The sequence below is a fragment of the Hibiscus syriacus genome, unplaced genomic scaffold (genome assembly GCF_006381635.1).
Source record: "Hibiscus syriacus cultivar Baekdansim isolate YM2019G1 unplaced genomic scaffold, ASM638163v2 tig00112289_pilon, whole genome shotgun sequence".
NCBI classification, from domain to species: domain Eukaryota; kingdom Viridiplantae; phylum Streptophyta; class Magnoliopsida; order Malvales; family Malvaceae; genus Hibiscus; species Hibiscus syriacus.
Genome location: NW_024063295.1, coordinates 154,979 through 178,468, shown reverse-complemented (window position 1 = coordinate 178,468; position 23,490 = coordinate 154,979). Strand labels below are relative to the sequence as shown.

Sequence of the window (23,490 nt, the reverse complement as noted above, 5' to 3'; positions counted from 1 at the left end):
CAAGTGTTTTAAAAACCAGTTATGATGCTAAACCAATGTTGTGATCATATGTTTTCCATTTGTTGATCCAAGATGAAGTTTGTCTTTTTCAAACCCAAGGTCAGAAGTGAGATATGATGAAGATTTCTTTCCACATAAGGGAAGCATAAATTTGAACAACAAGAAATTATTTGAGCTAACTAATGTCGAACGATAGATTGTTGTTAAGCATCTCAACATGATATGGTTCAAGTTGCCTTGTTCGATATCCAATTAGATGTGGGGACATGAAATGAATTAGGATAAATTTTCCTTGTGATGTGTTTCAAGAGTCAAATCAGAACAGACTCTACTCTCCTAATTAATCTCTGCTGAGTCAGACATATCTACATCTACACTTTTCAAAGATGATAGGTTCTCTCTTCAAAGCTGATATACTCTCTCTTTAAAGATGATATATTCTCTTTTCAAAGATGAAAGCTTTATTGGATTTCTACACAAGTCCAAGCAAAGAAAGTTGGTTTTATCCAAGACAAAATGGGGCATCAAAGTCATAGTTCTGACTACAGCAAGAGTTCCACAAATAAACATTTCTTCTAAGACTTTCATGAAGCAAAGAAGACGCAAAGATACAAGTTGATCAGATGATTCTGCAGAAATGCAAGCTTGATAGCATAGGTTGCTACACTGATATCCAGAGGTAACCATGGCAATAAATGATGAAGTGAATGAAGACCAAGTTCACCACTTTGAAATCAAATGAAGATTGCATCAACATTCATGCATTCATAAGAATATCATTTACACAATAGACAATACATTACATTGATACATCTGAGTGCATTCAAACATGAAGTTTTACAGATCTTCGGAAGAACGAAGAAGGTAAAAAATACCTTACAAGAAGAAAGTATTCAAAACCGCAAATACATGAATCACGCAAACATCTGAAGAAGAGATTGACGCAATCCACAAGAATGAGCATTATCTTGAGATTGGGGCATGTTACCCAATCAACATGTTATTTTGAAAAATAATGAGAAAACGATTTCCATAGTTTCTCATTCAATCTTTAATGAAAATGAAATTGTTGAAAAGTAAGAAAACGATTTCCATAGTATCTTACTTAGTAAATTATTTCCCACATCCATAAGACCTACATTGCAGGATGTTTTCAAATAGCAATTTATCTCACTTGAGATTGTTTTTCTTAAAACAAAATTTATCTTGCTCGAGACAGTTTCACTTGAAACAGAACTTTATCTCACTTGAGATTGTTTTTCTTAAAACAAAATTTGTCTCGCTCGAGACAGTTTCACTCGAAACAGAACTTTATCTCACTTGAGATTGTTTTTCTTAAAACAAAATTTGTCTCGCTTGAGACAGTCTCATTCGAAACAGAAATTTCCATCACTTGATGGATCAACATTGCCAGGTAGAGTTCATAATGAGAAGAACTCATCTGAAGAAGGAAGAATAAATTCATAATGAGAAGAATTTGTTCCAACCTTTTGCTCGAATTCATCACTTGATGGATCAGTATTTCCAGGCCGAGTTCATAATAAGAAGAACTCATCTGAAGAAGGAATAAGAAATTCATAATGAGAAGAATTTGTTCCAACTTTTTGTTTGAATTCATCACTCGATGGATCAACTTTTCCAGAGAAAGTTCATAATGAGAAGAACTCATCTGAAGAAAGAAGAATAAATTCATAATGAGAAGAATTTGTTCCAACCTTTTGTTTGAATTCATCACTCGATGGATCAACTTTTCCAGAGAAAGTTCATAATGAGAAGAACTCATCTGAAGCAATAAGAAGAAGTTCATAATGAGAAGAGCTTGTTCAACCTTTTGCATGACTCTATCACAGAAGGAGATAGATCAACATCAACTTTTCCAGAGAAAGTTCATAATAAGAAGAACTCATCTGAAAAAGAACTTGTTCAACATTTCCATCTTAATCAGGAGAAGTCAATTGAACAAAAATTTATTGTCTTTTCGTCTTTGCTCTATTCTTGTTAACATAAGAATGAGCAAAGAGGGGCAGTTGTAGACACTAAATTTTTGTCCCGATTTTATTTATATTATTATTATTATATTATTATTTATTATATATTTTTATTATTAATATTTTTATTATTACAAACAGGCCCAGATTACACGGCCCAATTACAAATCCCAGAGGCCCAGATCTGGAAGCCCAACCCAAACAGGAGCCCAATTCTAGCCCAACTGAGCTAGCCCAATGGAAACCTTAAACTAAATTAGGGTTTTCAGCTTCTCCAGCCGCCTCAATCTCAGCCGTTGGATCTGGTTTAGATCCAACGGTCCCAGATACTTCTAGATGCAAAACCTAGGGTATGATACCCTAGGGCCACGTCCTAGCCGCCGCTTTTGCTATCTCCACCGCCACCGTTCCACGCCGCTCAGTCTCTGACACGAAGCCTCCAGAAGAAATGAAGAGGATTGTCCATATTGAGGGCTACGGTGAGTCACCACTATAGTTTGGTGACTCACCACAATACAACCCTTTTACCGGGTCTAAGACGAGCGCTGTTGATGGCTATAAAGCCATCAACCGAACCTGCAAAGAGAGGACAGAAAAAAGGCAACCAGGGAACCAACAACACAGCAACAAAAAAAACCAAAGAAAAGACAAAGAAATAAGAAAGAAACTTACCCTTGGAGCCTTGACCATCGCCGGAAGCACTAAATATCGCCGGAGAACAGAAAATACCGAAGGTATTTTCATAGATCTACTCCGATTAGGATTCTTTTTGGGGAAACAAAGGTCGGACTCGACCTTGGGGAAATTAGGGCTGTATTTTAGTGTAAGAAAAATTTCCCGGCCACCGGCCACCGAAGGCGTGGCCGGCGGTCAGCGGCGGTAGACTGTCGACTGATGGCCGGCCTCCGGTTGGAGGAATCTAGAGAGAGGCGGCCTTCCCCGTTTGGGTATTTATACCCGATACAAAACGACGTCGTTTCATGATGAAACAGTGCGTTTTGGGAAGAGGGTAAACCCTGTCCGCAGTGCTCCAAGTTTATAATCATTACAACTTAGTCACTGAAATTGATTTCTGATTATTTTAGTTTAGTCTTCTAATTTTATTTTATTTTAATTTAGTCCTTATCAGCATATATATATATATTTAGGGTAAATATCAAATTTAGTCCCTCATAGTTTAGTAATTATTATTTTAATCCCGTATTATGAATTATGGTTAAATTACACTTTTAATGCCCATCTTTATATATTTCGATTTAGGACTCTAGTTTTATAATTTAACATTTTAATCATTAAATTTTCATTTTTGACTATTTATTTTTAATATTTTACATTTTAATACTATATTTTTAATTCCTTTTATTTTAATCATTATTTGCAATATTATTATTATTATTGCTTTAATTATTATTTCATTATTATTATTATTTATATAAATATATATATATATATAATATTTGTTTATTTATTCTATTTGTTTTCTATTAAAATCCTATATTTCATAAATTACTTTTAATAATCATATTTTAACATATATTTATTTTTCAATATTAAGAAAATGACTGTCTTAAAACACCTAGAAGTTCGTTTTCTGATATTTTTACTAAATATCCTATTTTTATAAATCCTATATTAACTTTTAATAAATGTTTTATTTATTTCTATATCAAAGAAAAAAGCTATCTTAAAGCACCTAGAAGCCCTTTTCGAAAATTTCTAAATAAATAAATATCTTATTTATATTAATATATTTTCATAAAATCATAAATTTGAAATAAAAAATATTATAAGTTAAATATGTATTTGAATTTTTAAATTTCTAATGATAGAGACAATTTATAATTAAAAAGTACTAATTTTGGGCGTTATAGGAGTGTTAATTCTTCCCTAAACGTAACCGACCGCGAATCCATTTTTATTATTAAAAAGAACGAATTTTTGGTTAAAACGCAGATCAATTTATCTTTTAATTGATGTTTTCTTAAAAACTCTTTTAAATGATGATTTTTAGATATTTGACCTACCTGACCCAAAAGGCCGATGGCGACCCAAATTATTTTAAAAACCATTTATTCATATCACTTTTCCCGCCAAATAAAAAAATTCGTGCCCGGACAAAAACCGATTACGACATGCACAAGAGCTTTTATGCACAACAACTTTCCAATTTGATCAACAGAAGCAATGTCCCATCGAGTTAAAGGATTTATCTTTTGACATTGTCAGAAAGTGTGGAGGTTTGCCACTCGCAATTGTAGCCATAGGTGGGCTTCTTTCAACCACAGGCAGGGATGTCTTACAGTGGGAAAGGCTGCGCGATGGCCTCAGTGCACAACTGGCGAGCAATCCCCATCTGACATATGTCAAAAAGATTCTATCCTTCAGCTATCTTGATTTGCCCCATTATCTGAAATCCTGTCTCTTGTATATAGGCGTGTTTCCAAGTAGTTATCACATTCTAAGCAAGAGACTGATTCGGTTATGGATCGCTGAGGGTCTTGTAAAAGAAAAGCAACAAGTGACATTGGAAGAAACAGCAAAAGAATACTTAACTATGCTCATTAACAGAAACTTAAATCAAGTTGAATGGAGGGACTTCACCAGGAGAGTTAGAACATGTCGAGTCCATGATTTGATCCACGAACTTCTTCTTTCCAAATTAGAAGAACTGAATTTGATTCAATCCTCGCAGGTAAGTTGCAATGGAACAGCTAGATACCTCTGGATCGACAATGGAGCAGGTGATTTGTCAAGGGGAAATGGTAACTTCGAAACTCATGCTATCATCTTTTCCAGTTTAAGAGTGTTACCTAAATCTCTATTTGAGAATCTGTCCTTAAATTTCAAACTTTTGAGAGAACTGGACCTTGAAGGAGCTCCATTGGAGTGCCTACCCGAGGAGATAGGGAATCTGTTGCATTTGAGATATCTAAGCTTAAGGAATTCAAAAATAAAGATTCTTCCCAAGTCCATAGGAAAATTGCATAACCTCTTAACTTTGGATTTGAAAGGTTCTTTGGTGCGTGAGTTGCCCGATGAGATAAAAGGCCTGTGTAATTTGCAATATCTTGTAGCTTACACGATTGATCTTGATAGTCGTTACAATATCAACACCTACCAAGGTGTAAGAATCAATGGCAGTGTCGTCGGGAGTTTAGAGTCGCTAGAAAAGCTTCATTATGTCATCTTCCAACACCAAAATAGCGGTGGTTTTGGAAGTGCATTAGGGAGGCTAAAGCGATTGACGAAGCTGGGAATCACTAAACTAGAACCAGACTGCGGGAAAGCTTTGTGTGATGCAATAGAGAAGATGCACAACCTTCATTCACTGCGTATTTCGGCAGTGGAAGAGGGTGAAGTTCTTCAACTACAATCGATGTCTTCTCCTCCACTTCTCCTTGAACGTCTTCGCCTGCACGGACGACTAGGGAAGCTACCAGACTGGCTTCCTAAACTGAAGAACCTTGTTAAAATCGGTTTGGAGTGGTCTAAAATATCAGATGATTCGCTTAAAATCCTAGGGGGTTTGCCAAAGCTACAGGAGTTCCGGTTTCATGAAGCTTACGATGGAGTTGAATTGCGATATGAACAAGGACAGTTCTTAAAACTGAAGATGCTTCAACTTGCTTGTTTGTACCGGTTAAAGAAACTGGTCATAGAAAACGGAGCTTTACCTTGCTTGGAGATTCTTAAACTAGGGCCATGTCCACAGTTGCCGGAGGTTCCCGACAACCTTCCCAATTTGGGATGCCTTAAAGTTCTAGAATTAGTGGATATGCCCAAGGAGTTCGCACGTAAGATATTGCCAAGTGAAGGGTCAGATTATTGGAAAGTGAAGCAAATCGCAGATGTTCGTTTTCATTATTATTATGGTCAAGGGTCACATGTTGAAACCTACAAGCTCGGTGATTCTCGCCTGCATCAACTTTTGCATCCATCTTAGAACCTTAAAGCAAATGCAGAGCCTTGTGGCCCCAAAAGGAGGTGTGGAAGGGAATCATGCAGATTAAATGATTTTTTGTGTGCCGTTGGTTTGGATTATGATGCTGTATAAGTTGTTGTGCAGAGGTTTCTTTGATATGTTTTGTGGAAGGTTGCTTATGTATAGTTTGCTTTTGGTTGTAAGTTGCCATTCTGTTGCGGTGCTTGGCTTGTATATTTGTAGCAGATCACTACCTCTTGGATAATAAAATTCATCATTCATCCAAAAAAGATAATAAAGGTAACCTCTATTTTGCCGTAAATTTTTCGTTTTTCATTTTAAAATCCTGATTTTACTCTTTATTTCATTGTCCTCCCCCCCCCCCCCCTTTAATTCAATTCAGCTAGCTGGGTCAGCTTGCATCCTATCATGTTTTGCAATTTTATTCACTACGTGTTAGGATCATGAGTTAGCTTGAAAACCCTTTTTTGCTTTACCTATATATTTTCATCCATTTTGTTTTTTTTAATGCTTATTATGATGATTAGAATTTGATGGGTATCCTTTTCATTGATTCTAATGGATAATTTATTTCTTTCCATTCTAAAGAGAATAGATTTAGTGTTGATGCTTTGAGTTTTGGGTACGGTTTGGCTGCATTTTTTTATTTTAAATTTATTCGTTGTCAGTGTTTGCAGTTTCCTCGGAGTAGAAACTTGCTTTAGGGTAATCCTTGTTTATGAATCCATGTTAATAAGAAGTTTTGTTTGAATCAGTTCTTCGGGACTCATGATGTTCTTACTCTGGATTCGTAATCGTGCTTTGGTTTAATCGAATATAACTATCGTATAGTTTGTAGGGATGTATATTAATAATCACTTTCTGTAATTGCAGTAAGGAAGACGACGAGTACAACAGGCGAGAAAGGGTCAACGACTAGGAAAACACCTGCAGATTTCCTTAAATCGATTCGTGGTCGACCGGTGGTTGTGAAACTGAACTCCGGGGTTGATTATAGAGGTTGGTCTCTCATCATCTACTCTTTTCACGGTATGATTGTTTCATCTATATGTGCTTCTGTAGTTCTGTTCCTTTTTTTCTATTAGATTTGCATTGACAGCTTGTTTCAGTGTTTACACCATCAAGTCTCTCCCTTTCACTTTCATGCATATGTAGAGCTTCGCTCAAACTCTCGGAAAGGAAAATTAGTACCGGTTATTTTCTCATAAACACCATGGTTTTACACTTCTCATGCTGATGGTCTCATGTTTTTGAGAGACCGTGGAAAGGTCATGTCCCTATGTCCATGTCTCGGTATGTGTAGGCCATAACGTTAACCGATACGGCCTCTCAAAATTTCCTTCCGTCTTTCCTAGATTTTTACATCCTTAATATCCCTCCCTCATTTGCCAGGTATTCTAGCTTGCCTTGACGGGTATATGAACATAGCCATGGAGCAAACGGAAGAATTTGTCAATGGCCAGCTGAAGAACAAATTCGGCGACACTTTTATTCGAGGGAATAATGGTAATTATTCTTAGATAACCTTGGTATTTAACAGCTTCCTTAATCTTTTTGTTATTTATGCATTTTTTTGCTGACAATGATGGTGAGTTTCATTCCATTTATGCAGCACTTTACATAAGCACATCGAAGAGGACATTAGCAGATGGGGCTTAGCATTGCGACTGCATCAAGTAGCTAAATCTACAGATCCTTGCTTTTGTTATCGATATATTTATAGGATTTGAGGATTTTAGACATTTGAATGAAACATTGAGAGTTGTTCTGTTTGTTAAATCTACAAATCCTTTACTGTTCTAAGTTTGTAATGTTTTATTATTGTTATTATCATTTGAGGCAACTCGTTTACTTTTTGCCCTTTTGACTGTTCTCTACAATGCCAATCCCACTGCAACTATGGATGAGTATTTTACATGAACTCGATGGGTTTTGATTCGATGGATACTATAGGGTCGGTTTCGTTTTTGAAAATTCAAGTTTAAATTAGGTTGAGAATTTTCTGAAGGATGAGGTTGGGTTCAAGATGAAAAATCTTACTTAAGATAATATCATAATCTTCCTTTATAGATTTTGGGATAATTTAATTAGAATAGATTATGGTAAGTTTATGATGAAAAATCTTATTTTAAGGTCGAATTTATGGTGAAAAATCTTACTTTAACGAGTTTATGGTGAAAAATCTTACTTAAGATAATATCATAAAATAGGAAATCTAATTGGAATAGATTCGTCATTATATAAATTTTTTTGTAATTAAATAATTATTTTTATAAACAAATAACAAGGTTTATGGATATTCAAAATAATAATAATAAGGTTTATGGTAAGAATTAAGTTATGGAAGATTTTTAAGCAGTTCAGAATCATCTTTTTGTAATATCTGAATAAATTATGGTTTTCGGTTGGAATTGTTCTTAGAATTTTCATTGTAACTATTTTACTTTTTAGGTTAAAATACACAAATGGTCCCCCGACTATAGGATACAGTTTTATTATGTCCTTTGACTATTAGAAGTTACAAAATGATCATCCGATTATAGAGTGTTGCTTTGTTAGTCCCTTGATAATTAGAAGTTATAAAATGATCACCTCACTATTTATTATATTCTAAACTCGTCATTTTCCGTTAAAAAAGAACAGTATTTTGAGCGGAATATTAACCGTTGACTATGATATAATAAAATTTGATCCTAAAATGTCAAATGACTATCATATCCAATCATCATGTTGACATCCAGCTTGAACAACCACAATTTTTTAACGAAAAATGACAAGTTTGGAAACATAGTTAATAGTCAGGTGACCATTTTATAACTTTTATTAGTCAAGGGACATAACAAAACAACATTCTATAGTTAGAGGACTATTTTGTAACTTTTAATAGTTAAAGGGTTTAATAAAATAATACTCTATAGTCAGGGGGTCATTTGTGTATTTTACCCTGCTTTTTTATTATGCGATAACGTATATTTCTTGTTATCATCTAGTCATAACTAATGGATAGTTAGATGGAAAATGATGTGCTAACAAGGTGGCATGAGTTGACTCATGACTTAGCGTGGGGCGCAAGTCATAGTCTCGATTTCTTAGCTACTTGTATCCCCACTTGAAAGCGCAATGGTATATATAATTCCGACAATGAAATTGTTTTATTGTATCAAAATATATGCAGAAAAACCAAGTCAATGAACAGCTCAGAAGCTAATTCGAATCTCGGAGATGAAGAACATGAAAATTCGACTGCGATAGATCAAACCCTTACTTTGGAAGCCAATAATAGGCCTAAAAGAATTGTTCACCGGTTCTATTTCGTCAAGTTTTGGCCGTATAAAGACACTGATGAAGCATCAAAGGTTGCAACATCCGAGCAGCTGATTGAAAACTTGGATCAGAAGTTAAGTAAAATGGACCAGGAATTCAAACTTTTAAAGGCATGTTTTATGTTTTTGTTTTTCTTAAAGTATTCGTGTTTGATATTCATATTCCGAACTTTTCTTATTCTGTTGTGGTGGAATTTGTGGACAGTTGAAATGGATAGATACACACTCACAACTCGATCGTCTATGCCGTCGAGAATCAACAATTTCAAGTAGATTGGACTGGCTAAAGGAGACGTCAGATCATCTGCAAATTGCTTTGGATAAGCATGACTCAGCCATTCTTCCACATAAACACAAAAGAAGATCAAATCATACTCAAGTAAGTTGCTCTCTAAAATCCGCTTTAGCCCTACTTTTAAAAGTTATTTGGATTCGAGTGCGAGTGCAGTATAATGTACGTGTTGGGCACAAGTCTGTACTCATATCTTGATATGCATCAAACAAGGTTATTAAGATCATTCGGGCTTTGATCACTTCAGGTCGTTGACTTTTTATGATCATATTGGATTTGAATATTGTTCAAATCAAAATTTTCAAGTTCGGGTTTGGATTATTAAGTGATTCAATAATGCTTGCAGGGCTATCAAAGCTGGCTTTCACATGGAAGTAGTAATTTGGTCATGGAAAGGAAGCTCATAAAGGCGATGGCTAGAAGCCAACACAGACTCAATGATCTTGACCTAGAAGAAGATGTAAGACAATGATAATGAATAATTTATTCAAGTTTTAGTGTCTTGGACTAATTCTTCTTCTTAATTAATTAATGGATTAATTATTTAATGATACGTATGGCAGATTAGGTGTTATACTTGGGGAAACATAGATAAACCCGGTTATATCAAGATGCTTGAAAAGTCTAAACACATTGAAGACAGACCAGAGAAAGCTCTGGCTGATGAGAATGCCAACGTTTTCAACCCCTTAGGTGTTAAAAATGCCATGGAGAAACAAATCAAAGTAAATCCCTATTCGAATCCTATGGTTTCATTCATACTCGCTGATATATATCGAACGTAGATATGTGTCCGACATGAATATTCTCTATCGTTTTATGTTTTAACATATTGTAGTGTGCCTAGATTGTTTACAAAATGTCACTGGAACTAAGAGAGGAGCAGCGTGAAGTGAAAGCGGCAGTCAAACGATTAGAGAAACAACTTAGGCCTATGAAAGACGAGGCTTTTGTTTACCGTACTCGGCGATTGGAGATGTCGAAGAGGAAGGAAGCAGCCCAACATTGCATTTTGAAATTGAGGCAAACGTCTACTGAAATGGTAACAAGTATTTTACCCTAATTAGTTCCTTATATCCCTACAATAGTTTCGATTATATCTCAGGTTTAGAGTTTAGGGTTTACACATGAAGGCACGTTTGACAACATGTTTATGTACATGGTTATCATGTATATATTGATTTAGAATGGCAAGTATGATGAATATGCATCATTGTTGAGCAATGCCAGAGAGCTTTCCAGGAACAAAGATATTGCTGCACTAAGGGAACTCTCACATCACCAGGTTTTATTTACCAATTTTTTTTTATAGTTTTAATGAATTTGATTCCATAGTTTAAAGATAATTTATAACTATTTCTGCTATTTGTTGTTTAGGTCGAAGAATTCATGTCGGAGTGGAATCAACCGTATGTTAAAACTTTCCGAGTTAATTACGAAGCTAGTATCTTAGATTCACTTCGTAATCGTCAAATGTGTGACGACGGACGGATTGAATTCTGGAACGATGATCTAGAAACAGTATTCGATATATGTTGTTTGGATTTCTGATGAGTGTTAGTATAAATACGTATGTCGTAATATGTGACATGTACCTTATATTATACCCTAGTTCATAGGGATGGATAGAGAGGTACTAGGGGAGACCAACCCCTTGAAAATTAAAATCAATATGATTAAAGGAATCCTTGTAGTTTACCCTAAACAAAAACCCTTGTGGTTCCTGATATGATTAAACGAATCCTCACCAAATTAGTTAATCAAATTAATAGCTTTGACTATCTGATGTATATTTTAGCATTCCAAAACAATTCATGTTCTTTGCCCATAATTCTCTCTCACACGCTCTCTCTATATTATCATTGACAAAGATAGAAAAAAACAAGGGTAAACTACGCATTTAGTACCTAAATCATCAATTTTGGTTCGTTTTAGTACCTAAACTTTCAATTTTTTAAAATCATATTTGAAGTTTAGTTTTTGTTCCATTTTAGTGCCCGTCATTAAAAATTTAACGCATTTAGAACCTAAACTATCAATTTTAATCTGTTTTGGTACCTAAACTTTCACTTTTTCCAAAAAGTTAACATGCAAATTTGAACATATGTACTGAAATGAAACAAAAATTAAACTTTAGGTATGATTTTAAAAAAAATTGAATGTTCAGGTACTAAAACAAATCAGAACTAATAATTTAGGTACTAAACATGTAAATTACCCAAAAATAATAAGGCATGGTAACTTTTTTGGCCCTCAAACTTTATTAGTTTAGTCATTTTAGTCAAAAAAAAAATTTCAGATTAGTCCAAATATGAGGGAACTATAACGAACTGTCAAGCTGAAGTCAGTTGTTTTATCATTACTGAAATGTTAACTTCAACTATTTAGTCATTTTCTTCTATTTCATCAAAAATATTAAAAATTATGAAAAAAAACTGGTGGGCAAGAAATATTTAGTCATTTTTGGGTTAATTTAATAAAAAAAATAGAAACTTAAGGGTTAAAATGACCAAACCAAGAAAGTTGGTGGGCCAAAAAGTCGTTCCACCAAATAATAATGTAGTGAGAAGGTGGTGGCTAAAGAGTTGACTTATTATTGGCGTGGGGTGCAAGTGCTTTCGGGTTTTAATTAAAACCTTCACACCTATTCTCAATTCAATCATATATATATGCAGTGTCATATACAATTTTGAGAATGAAATTGTTTAACTGCATCAAAACAATAAGCAGGAACATCATGGCAATGGATGACTCGGAAGTCGGAGACGAAGAACACGGAAATGTGATTTCCGATCGAGTTCGTTGTTCTAAAAAGATTCATCGATTCTATTTCGTCAAGTTTTGGCCATATAAGGACCCTGATGAAGCATCCAAAATTGCAGAAGCAGAGCAGCTGATTGAAAACTTGGACCAAAAGTTAAATCAAATGCGCCGAGAATACAAACTTACAACGGTATGCATGCATGTAATGACATTAAATCTTTATCATATCTATATTCAACACATATTCGAACATGAGTGAGGAAATTGTGGACAGTTAAAATGGATCAATACACGTTCACGAATCAGTCATCTAGACAATCGGAAATCAAGCATTTCATATGGATTGGAGTGGCAAACAAGGATGTTGTTGGATCACCTGCAACTTCAGTTGGATAAGCTTAACTTAGCCAGCAAGATTCCTCATAAACACAAAGGACAACCAAAACACACTCAAGTAAGTTTCTCGTTGCTAGGATTCAGACTTGAGTGCCGGATATTTGGATGATTATATCACTGTACTCATATCTTGACATGCATCCGACACGGATATGCAGGGCTTTCGAAGCTGGATTCCACATGGAAGTAGTAATTTGGCTATAGAGAGGAAGCTCATAAAAGAGGTGATCAGAAGCCAACACAGAGTCATGAATGATCTTGATTTAAGAAGCAGCTCGTTACAAGAACAATTTAAAGAGTTTGTAAGATAATAATCATAATAATTTATTAATGTTGTTTTTTAAAATTCTTAATTAATTTTATTTTACTGATGGCTATGGCAGACTAGTTGGCTTAGTTGGGGGAATATAGATAAGCCCAGGTATACCCAGATTCTTGAAAAGCTCAAACAAATTGAAGAGAAGAAAGAGAAAGCTTTGGCTGATTCTGCTAAAGAAGCCAATATTTTCATCCTCTCAACTCTGAGAAATGCCATCGAGGAGCAAATCGAAGTAAATCCCTACTTAAATCCTATGTTTCCGTGTTATATGCGCGTTTTCGACATACGTATTCCCGATCATTTTAACTATATATATGTTGACGTATCTAGATTGTTAAGAAAATGTCACTGGAACTAAGACTCAAGCAACAGGAGGTGGAATCGGAGATGGAGCGTTTATCGAAAGAAATTGATCCTTGGGAAGAAAAGGATTTTGATTACAAGTACGACACTCAGCATTGGGAGATGTTGAAGCAAAAGGAAGCAGCCCAACGTTGCATTCTTAGACTGAGGCAAACATTTGATGAAATGGTACCAAGCTAAGTTTCGGATTTTAAGAATATATATATGATAATATGGACCAATCGAGTTAAGTTCCGGATTTTACATCGTAATGTTTTTATTTCCGTGGTTATCTGTTGATTCAGAAAGGCATGTATGATGAAAATGTTGCACTGTTGAGCAATGCCAGAGAGCTTGCAAGGAACAAAGATATTGCCTCATTAAGGCAACTTTCACATCACCAGGTTGAAGAATTCATGTCGGAGTGGAATCATCCTTATGTTAAGTCCTTCAGAGTTAATTACGAGTTTAATATCTTAGACTCGCTACTTAGCCGAGGACTAAGTCTCGATGGACGGCTTGAATTCCAAGACGACAATCAAGAAACACTCCGATACATCGCGGATGGATCTAATATATGTAAACACGGATAAACAAAGACTCTGATGTGCAAGACATTAATGGTGATCTTGACAATTCTAAATTAAGAAAGCTAAACTGTTCCATTTTCAGCCTCTGTTATTGATACGAGGCATTAACCATTCTGATAAAACTACATGGTAATGCCATATGCATATATTACATTAAAGATATCACAATAAACCCGACCTCCGAGAACGGTCCAGCTGCATTTTTTGCTTCAATAACTTTGCTAACCAATAGTTTCCACTTAGTCTCGTCTTTCTTTCATTGCTGCTGAATTTTCTCCTTAAAATGCCTATGAAACAGGTAAAGGAGATGATCAAATCACCGAATCGGATGTTCAATTCATTTTGTCATTGTTGACATTCACTATAATGATCAATCACCAGAATCAAGGGTTGCTTACCTGCAAAGAGGAACCTTGCAAGAATCCGGTTCATTGCAGATGCGGGAATGCAGTTAACTTGGTTTCCTTTCAGCACTTTGTCACGAGGACCGATAGTTCGACAACCATCCTTGCAAATGTGAAGGAGAGCCTCCATTGCCTCTTGTAATTACAAGTAGACCTTTTTCTCTTCTATTTTCCTCTGCCTCTCTTGCTTTCTCTAAGGAAAACAAAGCAATAAGTAAAGCCGATGGTTTTTAAAACAAGCCATCTACTACCATACAAGCGTAAACCGAGAAGGGTTCAACTTACAGAATCGGCTTCAACAACGGACTCTACAAGTTCTTGCTCGAGAGCCGGATTTAGCACGTTTTATTACTTTCCACCCTTCAGTCGATGATACAGACTTGATTAGTAATAGCAATGGTTAATCTCATTGAATTATACAATATACAAAGTAATTGCAACTATTGATGGATTCCCTATCCCTACTTAATATATAATCATATTCCCTTCCAGGGGCGGATGTATGTGGCTCCGATTTTGGGAAAAGTGTTAAATTTAGTTTAATTTATTAATGAAAATAGAAAAAAAAATTGCATACCCAAATTTTTTAGAATATGAGCATTAAAATTTTGGACGCATTTTTTAATTTCTAGATTTGCCACTGTTCCATACCCTACTTAATCTGCTAGAGAAATAGAATAGATAGATAACATACTGATTTACGAATCATTGCCATTTGGACGGGGTTGTTCTTGATGCGGGCAAGGGCTTCTTGCTCGCGCTGGCGAATCATAAGCAAGGGATCCGAATGGAGCTTGCGCCAGGCATCATTGGCCGAGTGAGGTTTGTGCTCGAACAAGGCACTCGGGGTAGAAGACTGGTTGGCTGAAGAATCCGTAGCCTTACACGACGGGAGAGCCTTAAAACCTGCACCGCTGCCTCCAGCTGCGGGGCTACTGGCGCCTTACCCAACTGCAAGCCAGAATCGTAAAAGAAATCCAACCTCTCATGCTTCCTGCAGAATTTAATGAAAAAATGAAATCAACCTAAAATCCTAACCCTAAATTCGAAAGATAAAAAGGGGCAAACCCAGGAAATAGACGCACGGACAAGGCCAGCTTGTTCCTGGAGAAGACAAAACTCAGAGCGTTCCCTCTCCTCATGAATCTGCTTGCGAAGCTCTTCCAATTTCTTCTGCTCAGCATCATGCTTTTGTTCCGCTTTCCACACGTTTTCGATGTTCCTCAAACTTCCAGTATGCCATCCTTTCTTGTTCAGAAACTTCAACGCCATTCTCTTTTCAGATTCGGAATGCTGAAATCAGCCAAATCAATTACCCGCTCCTCGAATACGCCTAATTTAAATCTCCTATAATCAGATCCTGTATAAGATTGAAGAAAGTTGAACGTAACCCTAGAAAATAACAAGTAGAACAAATGTACAATTAACCCTAAAATCATTGGAAAGAAATTGAACTGTAAATCTGAGAGAGGAAACAACATACCCAATCGAAGCCGTCGAAGGGAGAATTATGGAAACAAATTGGATAGGTAAAGAAATTTGCAGGAATCACAATCGAATTTAAACTTGGACTATCCACCCAACTTGCTCGGGTCAGGCCAATTCATGCTCATTCGGCCCAACTCCTACACCTATTTTAACAATAAAATTATATTTTTTATTAAAGTTTAATTACATAATTATATATAAGGTGTTACATGAAAACAATTACGACTATAATTAAAATAATACAAATAAATTTAATCTGATAAAATATTTTTAAACAAGAGTTTAATAATTTTATTTGATATTTTAGGGATTATAAGATAATATATGTTCAGAATTTTTCTTAATCATTAATAATATGCATTCAACTAACACAATCGTTTAATTTTTTTTTTGATAAATAATCTCCATTTCAAATCTTAAAGAATAGAGCTACAGCTGCAACGGTACACCAATCAGAAACAGAACAGCCATAAACAAGGAGCCCACTACCCCCAAACATAATAACAAAAGAAACATACCAAAGAGAATCATAAAACAACATCAAAACAGTCAGGACTCTCACGCTAATTTCCAGTCTGCACAAAGTTGCAAATTCACGTTATCATGTTTATCCATGCAGCAACCCAAACCTAGAGCACACAGTGTCTTTAATTTTTCCATACATAACCTCCAATAATCGTTCAATTCCCCTAAAGAATATGAAATTATGCTCTTCCCATGTACAATACAATAAACTAAAGCAATCTTCAAAATACACACGATTAAAGATTTATCTTTCAAATTACAAACCCCTCAGCCTACAAGGCAACCTGCATGTCTGCATAATTTTGTCCCAAACCCTGCAAGTACAAGAGCATACACCAAAAATATGATTCCTAGACTCCTCTACACAAATTTTATCCATAACAATACCCATGCGGGTAAGTCTATTCTTCATAGGGAACCTGTTAAGAATGGTCATCCAAGACGCAATGAAGAACTTAAGCACATACAAAGAAAATCAAATTACTAAAGTATAATGATATTTTTTATTACTAAAGTATAAATCAATTACTGAATATTATACGAGTTAAAAGCATATATCATGTTGAAATGGTTAGCAGTTGTACATAATATATACATATGCTAATATTCAGTCACAATCTATACTAATGGATGTCAATTCCCCAAACGTTTATCCTCCAAAAGATACAAAGCAACCTTTTCCACTACCATTTTCATCTCCTAAACCATGAAACCCGAATTACTTGGCTCCCGGTATCAATTCGACACTATATCGGACAGCTGGCAGATTCTCAAAAGCGGAGAACATCGGCAACTACCTTCCCATTGACCGCACAATCTACGACGCTTTCCTTACATGGGCTCTTGATGTCGCCAAGTAATTCAGCATCATTGGAGCCGTTTTTTATGCTGGTATGTGCTGCGAATTACTTATTTTACAATGCTCACATGGGCTTTTAAGTCCTCAGGTTTTGTCTTCGGCAGTGCCGATAGCCATTCCAGGTTTGCCGTCAAAGAAATGGATGTTAAGGCCTTGATAGCTAACCGGATGGAACTCGAATCAGGATGCGGACGGTGACGATAGACAGACCAAAGTCCAAACCACGGTTGGTAAGCAGTGCTGGATGTATGTACATCCTGCCCACTCTAGAATTCAAATTTATTATTTTAATATATGTGTCCAACTTAAAAACTAATTATGGATGTGTCACTGTCGGTAAACTGGTCGAAGATGTTTGGCAGGTCGGGTTAGAGTTAAGGTCGAGGAGGATGGAAATGTGAGCCGAGATGAGATAGAGGGATGTCAAACCAGAACCACAAAGGCAGTGCAATGAAATGGACCGATTATAAAAATGTCAACAACATTTAGAAATTTATAAAAATTAAAAAATATTTTTTCCAAATTATATAATTTAGAAAATCTAAAAATTTGATAGACTTATAAAAAGAACTCCTTAATAATCTTAAAATATTTTTGAAAACTCCGGTATTATAATTTTTAAAAATGTATATAATTTTCAAATATTAAAGGTTGAGCTCAGTAACGGAACTAGGAATTATTATAGCGGAGTTAAAATATTTTTATTTTTTATAAATATAATTTTTTAATTGAGGGGACCGAGTAAATTTTTCTTTATTTATTTTTCAATATATATATATATATATATATATATATATATTTAATATTAATTAATATTTGAAAAAATAATTGACATGGGCCCATAATGTTCTTCCACTACGTTCAATATCAAATAATTAAAAATATTTTGAACATATGTTATCTCATACTTACCCTAGATTAATTAAAAAATAATAAAATTTAAAATTTAATAAATCAAATTAGTCGGATAATAAATCAAATACAAAAATGATATTTGTATTTAACTTCAAATATAGACAAATTCATGTATACCTGCATATTAAATTGTTTGAATGCATGGCCAGAATAAGATCAAACAAATATCATATAAATAGACCAAACGATATAATGCATTGTTGTTTTGTGTACAAGGTTGACGTATGGTATTTTTATCCGATTCCAATTTCGTCATTGGGAATGATCTAAAAGTATGGTACATATAATACCTATACATCGTTTTTAACAAACGTAAATTTTTTTTAAAAAAAAAAATTAATATCATAATACGAGAGTTAACGATAGAATTTAAATGTACGAATCAATTTACTTTAGTTATTAAAAAATTTATTGTTGTTTTTAAGGATCACGAGTTTGAGCATGAGTGACTACAACAAAGTGATTGAACATTTATTATCAAATGATTGAAAGAATTTAGACCATATGTTATTTTATAATCACCTTAGCATAGATTTATAAAAATATTGAACAAACTAAATGCATTTTTAAGATTATATTATATATTATTCATTGCTTCCTTCATAAATATATGACTCCAATATCGTTGAATATCTTAAGAGGGGGGAAAATGGAGAAAAAAGATACAAACAGAGTCCATGTATTGGCCATTCCTTACCCAAGCCAAGGCCACATTAACCCAATGCACCAATTCTCCAAACGCTTATCCTCCAAAGGACTCAAAGCAACATTTGTCACCACCATCTTCATCTCCCAAATCATGAAACCCGAGTTAACCGGCTCCGACATCGATTTCGACAGAATACCGGACGGCTGCGATGAATGCGGATTCTCAGAAGCCAAGAGCGTCGACAATTACCTCGTACGGTTGCAAGATGCCGGGTCGAGAATGCTAACTGAACTCACCGTAAAATACAGAAACTCACCCCATCCTATCGATTGAATAATCTACGACGTTTTCCTTTCGTGGGCTCTCGATGTTGCCAAGCAGTTTTGCATCATCGGGGCTGCTTTTTTCATGCATGCATGTGGCGTGGATTACATATATTACTATGCTCACTGTGGGCTTTTGAGTCTTCCGGTTCCGTCATCTGCAGTGCCAATCACCATCCCCAGTTTGCCATTTCTTGAGCTTCGAGACATGCCATCGTTCACCTACGTCGTTGGCTCGTATTCATCTTATTTTGAGATGGTGTTGATTCAATTCTCAAATGTAGTCCAAGCTGACTTCATTCTAGTTAACACCTTTTACAAGTTGGAACAAGATGTTAGTTTAATCGCATTAACTATATAGTATGAATATTTAATCAAACCGAGCCGAGTTCACTTTATCAAAAAAAGTTGAGCTCAAGTTAAAATTTGGGGCGTAAAGCTCTGCTCGAACTCAAGTACTCAACTGAGTTTCAGTTTTAATGTTGAGCCAAACCGATGATGACGTTTTATTTTCTATGAACTGGCATTGTACTTCTTAGGCTTATCGTAAGCAAATATGTCAGCAAATATATTGACTCGATGTTGAAAGTGATGACTCCACCATTGTTAACGATCGGACCGATAATCCCCTCCATGTATTTAGATCAAAGATCGGAAAGGACAAAAATTATGACCTTAATCTCTTCAAACTATACTCCACTAGTACTCATTGGTTGACCTCCAAGGCACCTAGATCGGTTGTTTACGTCTCGTTTGGCAGCATGGTCAACCTATCCATTGACCTAGGGTTTAAAGCAAACGAGGTTTGATTTCTTGTGGGTTATTCGATCATCGGAGATGGCCAAAGTCCCGGACTGGTTTGCCAAAGAAATGGGTGATAAATCCTTGATAGCTAACTGGATTCCCCAAACCAAAGTGCTACCACATGAGGTCGCGGGGTACCTTTTCACGCATTGTGGATGGAACTCGACGATCGAAGCTTTGTGTTTGGGTGTGTCGATGGTGTCAATGCCACAATGGACCGACCAAACCACCGATGCTAAGTTGGTTGAGGATGTATGGAAGATTGGGGTTTGAGTTACAGTTGGAGAGGATGGCATTGTGAGCCGAGATGGAATTTTGGGTTGCATTAGATAGGTTATGAAAGAAAATGCTCTGAAATGGAATGAATTGACAGTTGAAGTAGTGTGTGAAGGTGGAAGTTCAGACAAGAACACTGATGTATTTGTTATTGAAAATTCAATATTAGCTTAAATAAGTTCACACCTAAATTAATTTGATGCCATTTCTTACATCAATTTAGTTTTGATGTCATTGTTTACATCAATTTAGTTAAGTGAAAATTAAGTATTTTTCTCATATTTTAATTTCAATGGTTTAGATTATTTAGTGATTATTTTAATGAGTGATTTAGATTGTTTCTTGTAACCTATAAATACCCTACTTGTATTTGAGTTTTATCATCCAACAATCAAAGCTTAATTATAAGCATTTGAAAGCTTTCTTAAGAGTTCTTCCCTTTTATAATTTTGTGAGATTATTCTAAAGAGAGTTTTTCTTCTTCTCAATCAATTAGAGTTTTTACTCTATTTTGATTCTATATCAGAGCCATATTTTTAAGGTATCTAGAAATTTTAAGTATGCTCTGTGGCTGCAGTTTTAACTGATCTTCCACATCAGAAAAGATTTCTTGAGATTATTGTCGAGTTTATTACAAACCTTGTGGAGCTTCTTTGTGTTTAAAGTAATTTAGTACTCTACACGTTTGTTACTCAAGCTTGTTCGATGTAGTCAAAGCCTAGCCATTAAGATGGGTGATCTTCAAGTAGTTGGAGGAATCAAGAAGCTCAACAACAAAAACTACAACACGTGGGCAACATGTATGGAGTCATACTTACAAGGTCAAGACCTTTGAGAGGTTGTCGGTGGTGGTGAAGTTATATAACCGACGGCAGAAGATGCCAATGGCATCTTGCGAAAGTGGAAAATAAAGCAGGCAAAGTAATGTTTGCTTTAAAGACCACAATTGAAGAAGAAATGTTGGAGCACATCCGGGATGCTAAAACACCAAAGGAAACATGTGACACTTTTATTACACTCTTTTCGAAGAGGAACGATACAAAATTGCAACTTCTCGAGAATGAACTTCTATCAATGGTGCAACGCGACATGGCGGTTGCCTAATACTTTCACAAGGTGAAGTCGATATACCGCGAAATTTCATAATTAGATCCGACAGCTGTTATTGGGGAAGCCAGGATAAAAAGAATAATTGTCCATGGTTTGAAACCCGAATATCGAGGGTTTGTTGTGGTTATACAGGGATGGCCGACACAACCATCATTTGTTGAGTTCGAAAATTTTCTTGCAGGTCAAGAAGTCATGGCCAAACAAATGGGAGGAGTCTCGTTGAAGGGTTAAGAGGAAGCATTCTAAACCAAAAGCATAGGCACTTTTCAGCGGTATACTGGCAGTGGATCTAAAATGGATGGTGACAAGGTGAAAAATTACCAAGAAAAGGAAGGCCCTCATTCAGGGGGAGCATCCAAGAATCGAGGTAATAGTAGAAAGTTCGATGGCAAGTGTTACAACTACGGGAAGATGGGTCACATGGAAAAATACTGTTGGACCAAGAAAAAACCTGTTGAAAGTAATACTGCTACTTCCAATTCAAAGGAGAATAGTGAAGACGGTTGGGATGCTGAAGCGCTATTTGCTAAGGAATAAGAAGAATTAGCTCTCATGGTAACAACACCAGAACGAATTGACTACAAGAATGATTGGATCATAGATTCTGGCTGCTCAAATTATATGACGGGTGACAAAAAGAAGTTGCAAAACCTGTCTGAGCATAATGGAGGTCGTGTGGTGGTGACAACTGACAACTCAAGGTTATCGATAACTCACATCGGTAAGACGATAGTTATGCCTCGATATAATACTAACCAGGTGCAACTTCAAGATGTTTACCATGTCCCAGGAATGAAGAAAAATTTGCTATATGTGGCTCAACTAACATCATCAGGCTATTATGTCTTATTTGGTCCCCAAGACGTAAAGGTTTATCGTGACGTTAAAATCTCAGAAACACCAACAATAGAGGGACGACGTTTGGAGTCAATTTACGTGATGTCAGCAGAGTCTGCATATGTAGACAGGACAAGAAAAAATGAGACATCAGATCTATGGCACATGCGGTTAGGTCACGTTAGCTATTTCAAGCTAAGTGTGATGGTGAAGAAGTCGATGCTTAAGGGACTTCCTCAACTAGACGTGAGAACAGACACAGACTATGCGGAATGCCAGTATGGTAAAGCACACTAATTACCATATGACGAGTCAAAGTTTAAAGCAAAAGAACCGTTGGAGTTTGTTCACTCTGATGTGTTCGGACCAATTAAGCAATAATCAATTAGCGGTATGCGGTACATGGCAACATTCATTGATAACTTTTCCAGGTATGTGTGGGTTTTCTTTATGAAAGAAAAATATGACACATTCTCAAAGTTTAAAGAGTTTAGAGACTCGCTGAAGGAGAAGTGTGAAAGAAGATATGTTGCTTGCGCACAGATAACAGAGGAGAATATAGATCAAACGAGTTCTCTCAATACCTAAGGGAGTGTTGAATACGTCATCGGTACACTTGTGCCAACACGCCACAACAGAATGGTGTAGCATAAAGAAAAAACCGGCATATTGCAGAAATTTGTCAAAGTATACTACATGCAAAGAACATACCTGGAAGGTTTTGGGCTGAAGCAATGAGGACTGCAACCTTTATGATTAACATACTTCCTCAACCAAGGTTAGGATTTGTTTCACCTTTTGAGAAACTATGGAACATAAAACCTACAGTTAGCTACTTTCGAGTATTTGGCTGTGTATGTTATGTGTTTGTTCCTGTTCATTTACAGAGCAAATTTGATAAGAAAGTTGTTAAATGTATCTTTGTGGGATACGACAGCCAGAGAAAGGGTTGGAATTATTGTGATCCAATTAGTGGAAGATGTTACACGTCACGAAATATGGTATTTGATGAAGCATCTTCTTGGTGGTCCTCGGAGAAGGAGGTGTTGCCAGATTCGAGAGAATTTGGAGACAATCTATAACAAAATATGGGGGAGCATGTTGCTCAACTCCAAACAAGTTCAGATGAATCAGAAGATCCAAATGGCGATGATGTCGAATGAAGAGTGACTCAGAATCCTTGGCAAACTGGCGTGTATCAACAACCAAACGAAGAAGGTGGGCCTAGTGTCGTAAATGTCTTTCGGTTGGTCCCGAAATTGGGTTTCGACTTGAAAATGTGGATTGGAGTCACCACCGACCATTTTAAAACGAATTTAGGTGGGTCGGACACCATCTTACCTG

At 35.8% G+C, this 23,490-nt stretch overlaps 3 protein-coding genes across 3 annotated transcripts; 2 read left to right on the top strand and 1 right to left on the bottom strand.

Annotated features, from left to right (window-relative positions):
- The first annotated feature begins 5,201 nt into the window (after positions 1–5,201).
- LOC120177520 (proton pump-interactor BIP103-like) lies at positions 5,202–13,976 on the top strand. The gene is made up of 7 exons (XM_039183645.1): positions 5,202–5,206; positions 12,362–12,499; positions 12,584–12,763; positions 12,864–13,007; positions 13,089–13,256; positions 13,355–13,555; positions 13,672–13,976. Exons 2-7 carry the CDS (start codon positions 12,473–12,475, stop codon positions 13,957–13,959), a joined length of 1,008 nt encoding a protein of 335 aa, XP_039039576.1. The 5' UTR covers positions 5,202–5,206; positions 12,362–12,472; the 3' UTR covers positions 13,960–13,976.
- On the bottom strand, positions 13,953–15,989 carry LOC120177521 (pre-mRNA-splicing factor CWC25 homolog). Its single transcript, XM_039183646.1, is given in 7 exon segments — positions 13,953–14,243; positions 14,355–14,553; positions 14,646–14,720; positions 15,055–15,302; positions 15,305–15,354; positions 15,442–15,752; positions 15,844–15,989. Coding segments are annotated over 4 exon segments (501 nt in total). The 5' UTR covers positions 15,633–15,752; positions 15,844–15,989; the 3' UTR covers positions 13,953–14,243; positions 14,355–14,553; positions 14,646–14,708.
- Positions 15,990–17,400: 1,411 nt separating this feature from the next.
- LOC120177413 (UDP-glycosyltransferase 74F2-like) lies at positions 17,401–20,196 on the top strand. The gene is made up of 4 exons (XM_039183573.1): positions 17,401–17,426; positions 18,820–19,093; positions 19,178–19,453; positions 19,906–20,196. The coding sequence occupies exons 1-4, from the start codon at positions 17,401–17,403 to the stop codon at positions 20,194–20,196; spliced, it is 867 nt and encodes a 288-aa protein (XP_039039504.1).
- The last annotated feature ends 3,294 nt before the right edge of the window (positions 20,197–23,490 follow it).